This window comes from Lactuca saligna, chromosome 6 (assembly GCF_052625555.1).
Source record: "Lactuca saligna cultivar CGN05327 chromosome 6, ASM5262555v1, whole genome shotgun sequence".
Classification (NCBI taxonomy): Eukaryota; Viridiplantae; Streptophyta; class Magnoliopsida; order Asterales; family Asteraceae; genus Lactuca; species Lactuca saligna.
The window spans coordinates 9,810,999-9,822,158 of record NC_136422.1 but is presented as its reverse complement, the minus strand read 5'-3'; the positions used below and the strand labels follow the sequence as shown (position 1 = coordinate 9,822,158).

General features: G+C 30.8%; 1 protein-coding gene across 1 annotated transcript; it reads right to left on the bottom strand.

Moving 5' to 3' along the window:
* Nucleotides 1-1,652: 1,652 nt before the first annotated feature.
* Nucleotides 1,653-4,338, bottom strand: LOC145001787 (ACT domain-containing protein ACR8-like). The gene is made up of 5 exons (XM_078961135.1): nt 4,012-4,338; nt 3,602-3,647; nt 3,376-3,490; nt 2,611-3,248; nt 1,653-2,442 (listed from the first exon to the last, which is right to left on the bottom strand). The coding sequence occupies exons 1-5, from the start codon at nt 4,080-4,082 to the stop codon at nt 1,984-1,986; spliced, it is 1,329 nt and encodes a 442-aa protein (XP_078817261.1). The 5' UTR covers nt 4,083-4,338; the 3' UTR covers nt 1,653-1,983.
* Between the last annotated feature and the right edge of the window lie 6,822 nt (nt 4,339-11,160).

Genomic DNA, 11,160 nt, shown 5'->3' with positions numbered 1-11,160 from the left:
GGGGTTGATATTGATTCGAGGGTTGATACAGACCCGACACGACATTTGTTGTTGCATAGAGTTGACATGGACCCGGGGGTTGTCACGAACCTGACACAGCCACGTGCTTTTATAGTTATGTGTATTGCTTATGTTGTATTTTGGGGAAGCTTACTAAACGTTCTGCTTACATATATGCTTTTGTTTTCAGATACTTCCGATACAAAAGAGAAAATGTCAACTTTATGACATAAAATCTTCCCCTCGTGATTTCTGCATTTTATAATCTCTATTACTCTGATATTTATGAAAAGTTGTATCTTGGATATTTTTCGAGACATATGTTGTTAGGATTGATGATCTGAAAAATGAAATTTTTACTTACGGTTTTTGGATCGTTACATTTTGAATAATTGTTTAAAATGTATTAAAATTTAAATAATAAACCTCAAATGTGTTGAAATTTAAAACATAAGTCATTAGGCTCCATCTATATATCTTGACCTTCATAAGACCTTCCACATGGCAACTTGCAAAACTAGTTTGCGATGCCCCATCACAAAAAATAAATGGCATGATGGTGAGGTGACATCTTTTGCAAGATCTTACAATTGCACCAATGTGGATGCTCTAAGTATGCATAAATGTTCTTTTAAAATATTTAATAATACAAACCATGTTGACTATTTTAGAAATCGGGACTAAATGATGTATTTTTTTAACAGTTAAAATAAAAATTAAAGATTTGAATGTCCAAAAGTAGTAATCAACAACTAAGTATAATCAAAATGATTATTGTTTGAATAAAATGATAGTTTTATAGAAGTTGCATTTTGTTTTAACCAAACCAAATAACATATGATCTATGTTGATTTACAATATTCTTTATATAAATAGAATATTATTTTTTTTTATAATTTTTAAAAATATCATATTATAATTTTTATTTTTAACAAGTTTAAAACAATTTACATTTGTTTTAATTTCTTATTTTTTTATATTAATTTACTAGTATACCCTTATAGTGAATCTCTCACAAAAACTCCTTCACTCTATCTCAAGTGGCCCCTTCATACACTTCCTTTCTTGGTTGATGATTGTTGTTTTAGTTGTTTTAATTTGTCAATCTATATACTATTTCCATCTCAAATTGATAGTTCATTTTTTATTTTTGAAGTATTTTTTCTTCAACTTTGACGTTAAATATTTTTGTTTTGGATTGATAATACTTGATGCAAAATATATGAATGTATTGTATTTTAAATGTGTTTTTATTTTTATAAGTTTTATCAAGTAATATATAACATGTGTAAAAGTATTTAATGTCAAACTTGAAGCAAAAAGACTTCAAAAATCAAAAGTGAACTATCAATTTGGAACAGAGAAAGCATGATTTTAAAATTTTGATTTACAATAAGGATATAAAAGTCAACTGATAAAAACAATTATGTAAATTGACTATGAAATGTTAAAAATAAAATTTTGGATAAATTTGATATTTTAAAATTTTATGAATGATAAATATAATATTTAGATATTTGATTGGACAAATACTATTTTTTAATATTTAAAAAACACATATTAAATTTTTCCATACATAAATAAATAAATAATAAATAATCAAATAAAAACTCGTGATATTAAAAGAAGGGATACATTAAAAGATCACAAGATAATACTAAAAAGTAAATAGATTTTGAAATCAATCAAACATGTAACGAATTTATGTACATAAATAATCCAATCCACTTCCCAAAACAAATAACAAATTGTGGGAGTGGACAATCCAAATTCCAAACCTTCAAAAACCCTAATCCGTATATATGTATCTACCAAACCTACCAATAACTACCACAAGCACATCCCTCGTATATCTTTTATCTACAAAGCAACCCCTCCTTTTTCATAAACAATTCACTCCACTCCTCCTTTTTCTATAAAAATTCAAACCACCCCCTCATGTTTCAAAAGAATTTCACTCCACCACCTTATTTTCTTTTTCTTTCAAGAATACGATTTCATCAACCCCAAATTATATAAATTCCTTCTCAACAAACTACCAAGTGAAACCAAAACAGCACCTCCAAGACCACCTTCATCCCTCTCAACCTTTTTAAACATCAATGGCAGTTCCTTCACTCTCAAGCAACTCGACCCAATTCTTTCCCTAACAAAATCAATCACCTTTAAATCCACAGAATTCCCAATTCCATCTGTAACATAAAATATATTATGAGCCACACCCATTGTTGTTGATATCTCACACTGTGTCACATTAATCGCATTTTCTCTAAAAGTTCGCATCACTTCAGCCAATAAACCCGGTTTATCAGTTTTGCAGAGCTCAAGCTGTACACCTTCAGGAGCTCGTCTTTCAATGGCGGATCTCAAACACATAATTACACGTTGCTTTTCTGGTTCAGAACTTATCGGGCTTCCATCTATATGTCTGATGAAGAATTCCTGAAACCCAATTAATAAAAATTAGAACTTTACAAAATATTGAGAAAACCCCATTTTGAATTTTGAAGTAATCCCTTAGAAAGATTAAAGCTTTAAATGAATTGGAGAAACCCCAGTTTGAAATTTGAAGTGATCATTAGAAAAGATGAAGAAAGATTGAAAATTTACCAGATATGCGTCGTCTTCTCTGGTGTTGATAGTGGCATGAAAGACGACGTATTGCATGTCTGTTAGAGTGCAAACGACGTCGAATAAAAGCTTGGGTCTGTCTTTGCCTTGAATGTTGACAACGGAATATTCTTTCTCCGAGCAGTTTTGAACGGATACTAACGGAGAATAACGGCCGCTGGTGTTTATGATCGGAGTTCTTTCGTAATCACGATCTGCGAACATCATTTGGTGGAGTCTTCTTTCTGTGTGGGTGACTGCGATTGAGAATGAGGTTTTTGCGCTTCTTATGTCGTTGTCGCCTTTCAAGACGTTTTTCAAACGTGCTTCGATTCTGTTTATTTTTTGGGGTTCTTCGATTGGGGAACCGGAATCACAATCTTTTAGATGGATTATTGCTGCGATTCTGCCGTTGTGTGTCCATACCTTTGATTCGATGATGTCGCAGTTGAGCTCTGATAAAACTGCGAAAACTTCCGATAGAAGACCGACTCTGTCTGTGCCGGTGAGTTCTAGGGCTGTCATTCCGTCAATCGACTTTGATTTTGTTCTGTTAACGGTTCCGAGAGATTGTTGAATGCAATTGATGATGCTTTCGTCTGTTAATTTGTTGCCATCCAAATTGGTGACATGGAAGACTGTAGATGAGGATGATGATGAGATTGAAACTGTAATTAGTAACGAAAAGATGCAAACAGGAAAATCTGACAAAATGATTAAAGGATTTTGTTGATTGCAAAAGGTAAAGGTGGAATAGTAGATTACCATCCATGTTCCATCTTCCATCGGAGGAGACGTAACCTTTTTTGATGGAAAGGTTTAGATCTGTGAGGACTTGAACTGCTTCGAGAAGAATTCCGTCTTTCCTGACACTGTCAATCTGAAATCAAAGAAAAAAATGGCGTGAGTCAAACAATTTCGTTGAAAATATGAAAAATTCAAAGTTTGATCGAAGAAATATTGAAGTTGGTCAACAAACTTTGAAACTTACCATGATGCGTGTTGCGTCCACACAACCGGCATTGTCAATCATGACCCTGGCAAAGAGATGTGAAACAGACAAAATCAGCAAACGCGCAGACTGAAAGGAAATTCAAATTTTGAACTTGAACTTGAAAATTAGGGCAAAATAAGGAAAATTAGTATTGAAAAGTCACAAGTGGATTTTGAATGTAACTTCTGGATGAATTTGTTCTCAATATCTTGAAAAGTCAAAGAAATTCCGATCATTAGGTCTTAAAATATTATTAAACACAAGACTTAATTCTTGCAGGTGAGAATTTTTCGCTTCGATCTAAACCGAATTAACTTCAAAGTTCAAACCGACATGTTCAAAAAACTTACTCAGAAATTAGAAATACAGAAAACAGTGATGCGAAAACGAAGAACAAATTAACTTACCGAGGAGTGTTCATACGAACAACAAGCTTTTCATACTCTTCCAAAAACGGTCTCCGGTCCATTTGCATCATCTTCTCTTCTTCTTCAGGCGACGAAATTGACAGTAACTTACGGATCAGAAGCCTTTGCTTTAAAGTGGTTTTTTATGGAGGGAATGAGTTGAAGAGAGAAAGGAAACAAAACAAAAGAGTACAGCTAATAGAGAGCCCAAATTTGAAGAAATTGTTAGCTTTATCGACTAAATCGCCATGAAAGATCACCTCTCGCTTTGTCTCTCTTGAATTACAAAAAGAAGCACTGCAACACGCTTTTCGGTTAATTGTCTCCCTGTGGGTTTAAGTCTTATTTATATTGAAGGCAATAAGTTTCTTAAACAATATGAAAAAGTAAATAAATATATACGAAAAGGACACCCAGTGGATTTTGTAAAATCGTTCTTTAAATGACTTTATAAATATGAATATAGAAACTTTAGTCATATTGGAAAGATTTTTTTAGCCATGATTAAATAGTTAGCTTTTCTTGTTTATTAAATAAACAAAATACATAAAAATTACAAAAATATAATGGATTTATTGTAGTATGTCCTATTAAATATTAAAAAAAAAACTAAATTAAATTAATTGATAAAATAAGGAATTTACTTTTTATTTTATTATAAGTAATATTTGTATTAAAATATATTATATAGAGAGAGTTAGAGTGTATGGCTATTAAAGTTGGAGATTATATTTATTTGAAAAAAGAAAGTATTTTATAAAATCTAAAATCTAAATAACGTTCAATTTACAAAATTGTTTATTCGGGTGCCCGGGGACAACTGTCCGAAATTTAGCTTGATTTTCAATTTCTTTCTATATAAGTCAACTTGACACGTGTCAAGGAAATGGATGCCATGTAGGACCGTGTTTGGGGCCCGCACGTGCTCCTTTGCTTGCCTTCAACTTCAAACCAGGGTAGCATTTTAAATGAAGCAACGGCAGGGGACTGCCACGTGGAAAATATTAATTTAAATTTAATTTTAATTAAAAATATTATTAAAAATAACTAACGACCCGACGGCCGCACTTTGACAACAACCGTCTATAAATTGGATTTTCCGTTGTCTAAAATTAACGCCGGTTTTTGTTTTTGTTTATATTTTTTTATAATTTGTAAAATTTTTATTGTCATATGAATCAACTAGGGTTTCTTGTATTTATGTTTGGAAGATATGTGCTGGCCAATGAAATTTAATTAATTAACAGAATAAAATTTTAATATGGAATATTCTGTTTTTAATGCGTTTAGTTGATTTTAAAAGATCACTAATTCAATTCGTTTCTAATTTTAGCATGATCAAGTCAAGTAAAAATCATATGACAAGTTATTTAATACTTAAGATATGCTCAATTGCCAAATAAGTACAGAATATGATTTAGAAATAATACAATTGACAAGGATCTATGACATAAACAGAATATAAGAAAAACGTGATATTCAATTATTCTAATTTTGGTGTTTTAGTATTTGCAACGTGCTCTATTTTTAGTATTTTTCATATTATGAAAATTTCTTAAAAGATTTCAATTGTGACGTATCTGTAGCTTTAAGTTTATTAGACCAAAATCATCAATTTCTAACCTGTTTCAGAATAAATTAGTGTTACAGCAAACTTGTTTGAGACTAAATTTATGGTACATCAACCATAAGCTTATCATGAGTTGAAGGACAAGTGCAGATCAGTGAAAGTTGAAGATTCAAGTTGCACTGTGGAAGAAAGTTGTAGATTTATGTGGATTCAAGTAACACCGACAAAAAAATACATTTTGAATTAATATTGAGACCAAACATTTTCTAGTACAAGGAAAAAAGGTAGTGATATTTCTACAGATCATTTTGATGCATCCACTCATTTTTAAAATAAGTTTACAATTTTGTCATTCATTCATTTATATTCTAAATTAAATTATTCAAAGGCAGCATTCTCTTCTAAACCAAAATCAACGCATACGTGATTGCAATTCTTCTCCAACATGCAATCTTAGCCGACAAACGATGTTGGTGATTTGTTATCATCAATGTTTATTTAAGTGTAATAGGGATTATTTTGTTGATTAAAAATGATCTTGATAAATATTAAACAAGTAAGGAATGTATAGAGTACACACTTGTTTAAGTTTGATCAAGTATTAAAGTATACTGTCATTTAGAGGCGAAGCCCCTGAATGAACGGGGGTCCGGGGGCAGCGCCCCTGGGAGCGGGGTCCAAGGGGCGGCAGCCCCTAGCTGGGGTCGAGCTAGAGAAGTATTTGAGTTATATTGTTGTATCAAAAATGCATCAGAAAATCCAAATTTTGAATATTTGACCCGGTTTTGACTTTGAATCAATCTTTATACAAAACCCAGATTTATGACAGTTTTTACTGTTGAGAAAAAACTGTTATATGACAGTTTTGACAGTTTTTCAGATAAGGAAGGTTTATAACCAATTTTAGTCACTTTTATGGTACTCACGAAATTACACCATCTCATTCTCTCTTTCTTTTCTCTCTGATTTTATCTGAGTCTTATCCAATTGAGGATTTGGGAATACCACCCAAATACTTCGATTTGAAAGGGATTATCACGATTCTCAGATTTCCAAGTGACACTAAACCATATTTCTGACAAACGACAAGTGATATTCAATTCTATTTGTCGGTAATCTTCAGCCTGCAAATCCTTCTTCCTCCCTCGTCTGATGAAGTTTATGGTCGTCCCATTCACAACAATCTCCAATATAGCCCTTTTTTTCCCTTCCATTTGTTCCTCTAAGCGTGTCACCTGAAATGAATCATTGTTGGGAATCAAATGTTTTAGACAAGTACTCAGTAAGCTTAGTTGAATTGACGAAGCCGTTGGATTTCACATAGTATTCGATGAGGGACTAAAGACCTAGATACTCGGAACAAAGATGTCGAATAGATCCAAGGAGATACGTCTGCAAGCACAAACAATGGGTTATGAAGACACTAGTGTAGGTTGTTATATTCTTTTTATCTCTTTCATTTATAACATCGATGTGGTGTGTACACACAGTTCCATCTCCTCAAGAAACCCTCTCATATTCTCTCGATAAAAGCTACAAGCATCGTCGGAACTTCCAGAGAAACACCCATCTCCGAACAATTCCATTCCGGGGCTAAGCTTGCTCCAAAAGGCCCTCCCGTCACTGCCCCTCCGTCGCTTTCAAGAAACCCTCCTACACTAGCCGATAAAAAGCACTGGATAGGTATCCTTACTCGTCATCGGCGATGAAAGCTCAAAGAATTCCTAAACTAACCAAATATTGAACTCTTCTGCATCGAATCTTCAAATCTTAAAACCCCATCGACCAACAAATCAGATTTTGAAGGCTGGTTTAAATTTTGGTACTTGCAGGTTGTTTTCTTGAATACGACATCGTCGATTTTGATGGTGGTTAAATGCTTTTACAGGTGATTTTGCTACCTACCCATGGATTTTGCAAGTACCGAAGAGGGAGCGATTTCCAGCGACGGTATGGGTTAAAAGTCTCCATGGTGGGTGTCGAGGAAACCGAGAAGATAAAGAGGTTACCAGTTATTACAAAGGATTACTCTGAGGGGCATAATTGTCCATCGACTTTAAAAAATAAGTGGATGAATCAAAAAGTAATGTGGATTTATCAGCTCCTAGGAAAAAAAACCTATTTCGTATTTTCGATTGTCGTGTATTAAGATGCAACATCGACAAGATTAAGAACAACGCTAAAGATGATTGCATTGTTTCAAATTAAACATCGAACACAAAAAGATATAGTATGGTTCATTTGACGGATGTGATCAAGCTTCGTCAATAGACAAATTAGAGATTTTTATATTAATTTAAAACAATGTTTTAAAAATCGATTTGAAAGAGCCGGTCAAACAGGTTGGACAAGAAATCGCAGAATGGAGCGGTTCAACTAGCACCGATTTATATCTATTTTTAAATCGGAATGAACTGACCGGTTTTACAAAAACCCGGTAGAACCAGTTAAATTGAACCGCTTGAACCGGTTAAATTAAATAAAAAATATGGAAATGAATAATTTTGCGTAGCAAACTTTGTTTTTTTTTTTTTTCAACATCTATTTAAATTTGTTTGAATAAAAACACATGGCAATGTTGTGAAGTTTTTTTTCATGTATTTGTATTCATTTAATACTATATTTTGTTAATGTAGTATATATATATATATATATATATATATATATATATATATATATATATATATATATATATATATATATATATATATATATATATGTTTGTGGATTATTGTAAAACTTATGGTTATGTGTTTTTTAATGTATTTCGATTGATTTACGGTTTGTATTTATGTGTATTTTAATATTTAAACTTATAGATGTCTATGTGTGTCTGTGTGGAAAAATAAGAAAAAATATAAAAATTATAGAAACCGGTTGAACCGACGATTCAAATAAAAAACTGATTTTTAAAACATTGATTTCAAGAGGTTATACAAAATCATGTAGTGTATTTACTATACTCATCATATCAGCTCATGTATTGTCGTACCATTACCACACTATAGGGTTAGAAATAATTGAAATTTATTTATAATGGTGTTAACCTAAATGTTTGGATAGTTTATTTCAAATTTAATAGTCATTATGATAAATTCGAATAAGCTTAAGTTATTTTTTAATGGCATGTGTATCCAAAATTGAAGCTGTGAGATTCGAAGTTCAGTCAATTTTATTTTGAAATGTTTGATCAATGTTTTAAAAAAATGTTTTTTAGTTGAACCGGTATCACGACCGGTTTCCGGTTGAACCGGTTCGACCCCCGGGTCAACTGATTTCTATAATTTTCATATATTTTCTTATTTTCCTACATATATATAAATACATAAATTAACAATTTGATACCCAAATGTTCAAACATTAAAAATACATATAAAAACAAGTTTTAGATCAATCCAAATACATTAAAATGGCACATAACCATAAGTTTTATATCAATACACATGTATCAAAAAGATATGAAAAAAACCACCAAAGTTTATTATGCAAAATGTTTATTTTCCATGTGCTTTCATCCAATTTATCCAGTTTAACATGTTTAATTTAACTAGTTCAACCGGTTTTTTATAAAATTTGGTTGGCTTGTTCCGATTCAAAAATAGACATAAAAGCGGTGATAGTTGAACGACTTCCATCTTCGGTTTCTAGTCCAACGGGGTCGATCGGCCAGTTCAAATCAGTTTTTAAAACATTGTGTTTGATAATATGTGATACCTATTAGACATTTTAATGCTTTTCCTTATGTGTTCTATAACATTTTAATGGTTTTAGTTAAATACAAAACCAAATGATATAACTAGAGTTGACAATGGTCAACTTGAATTGGGTTCGAGTTCAATCAATTTATTAATTGGGTTGAAGATTTCTATCAAACCCAACATTTTTATTTAAATGGTGGATATTTCTAACCCAACCTAACATTTTAGATAAATGAATTATCATTGGGTTGATCTGTTTGTGTAATTCTCAACCCAACTTATTAAATAAACAAATTAACCCATTTAAAATAAAAAAAATATTAAATAAACTAAAGATTACAACATTTAAATTAGTTCCAAATTTAAATAAACTTTTAAAGTATGATAAAAAGCAAAATTATAATTCACAAATACAAAGAAATTGTTCAAATGACATTAAAGATATCTAATTTCCAAGTGATTTTGAAGAGTAACAAGTGTTGTCGACAGTAAGAAAAAAAGATAAAAAAATTTTGGATTGTATTTTCAAAAACATAAATAATAATATAACATTATAATTTATAAATTAAGATTTAGACTAATACATGGTAATATTTAAATATAACTACATTAAATATCTATATTAAAATTAAATGGATTGGTGGGTGAATGGATTGTTGGGTGGGCGAATGCACAAGACCCAAGTTGTTTCATTATATATTTTATCTAAAAATACAAAATTATAATAAAGATTAGTGTTTTTTTCTTGTTTGTTCTCGACTTTTAAAAACATTTCATTTTTCAGGACCGATCCTGTTAATCCAATCTATTCAATTAAATGAGTTAGACTGGTTGACCCATTTAATTTAAATGGTTTAAAAACTCAACACATCGTGTTAGTTTTAGGTTGTGTTCAAGTTTGATTGATGAGTTAAGTCGATTTTTATCAGTTCCAGATATAACTAATAACCAATAGTATTATGTTCTCGTAGATCGTCTTATCTTATCTATTGTTTCATGTTAATGTTGAATTTTACGTATATAAACTATCTTATTTTTTAATTGTTTGAAAAAATTAATAAATAACTTATCAAATATTTTCTATAAAAATATTTAAACAAACTCATTAATCGATTAACTTTTTCCCATTAAAACCAAGTTTAAGTATTGATCCATAAGGTAGAAATCATGTGATACGTGCCAAGAAAATGGCACCATATACTAAAATTAAATAGGGGAGGAGTGATCACGTGACCGGAAAAAGAGCGCATTCTCATCGGTCACCCCCCACGCCACCATCTTTCACATAAATACTTGTGATGTCGGCCCTACTGCATGGGGCTTGGCTCTATTCCTTTTTACTTGCCATGTTTTGTGGCCTTGTTTTATTTCTTTTTTAAAATATTTTGATTTAAATAATAATAATTAAGATGTATCAACTATGATAATTTAGTAGATTTTAATGTCAATGATATACATATTAATAAACAATGAAAATGGCGTACAAATTAGTATTAAATTTCTAAAGTTATGAAGTAGTTAAATAAACAAAAAAAATTATGTTGATAATGATAAAAATAATAAGCAAAATAGATTTACACGATAATGTGATAGATATATACGTTCTAATTATACATTAGATACTTAACGGTTGAGGAAATAAATTAGTTCAAATTTTTAAAATAGTTTATACTTGAAGGAAAACCTTATTTCATTGTTTTTTATTTCATTAGATTTCTATTTCTTAATTAACAAAAAAATCTATGATAAATAGATACTTTTTATTAAATAATAAATGCAATAAAAAGGACTACAAATTTTATCACTATTGTTCGAAATAATTTTTTTTCTCTTTTGAACCGGTTATATCTCATACCCGGTTCATATCAAGGAAGGTCATTA

Coding starts and splice junctions, on each gene's coding strand:
- LOC145001787 (XM_078961135.1), bottom strand. CDS start 4,082: ATGATGCAAATGGACCGGAGACCGTTTTTGGAAGAGTATGAAAAGCTT. Junction 3,491..3,601: donor TGGACGCAACACGCATCATG/GTAAGTTTCAAA, acceptor CTTTGATTTCAG/ATTGACAGTGTCAGGAAAGA. Junction 2,443..2,610: donor GAGAAGACGACGCATATCTG/GTAAATTTTCAA, acceptor ATTGGGTTTCAG/GAATTCTTCATCAGACATAT.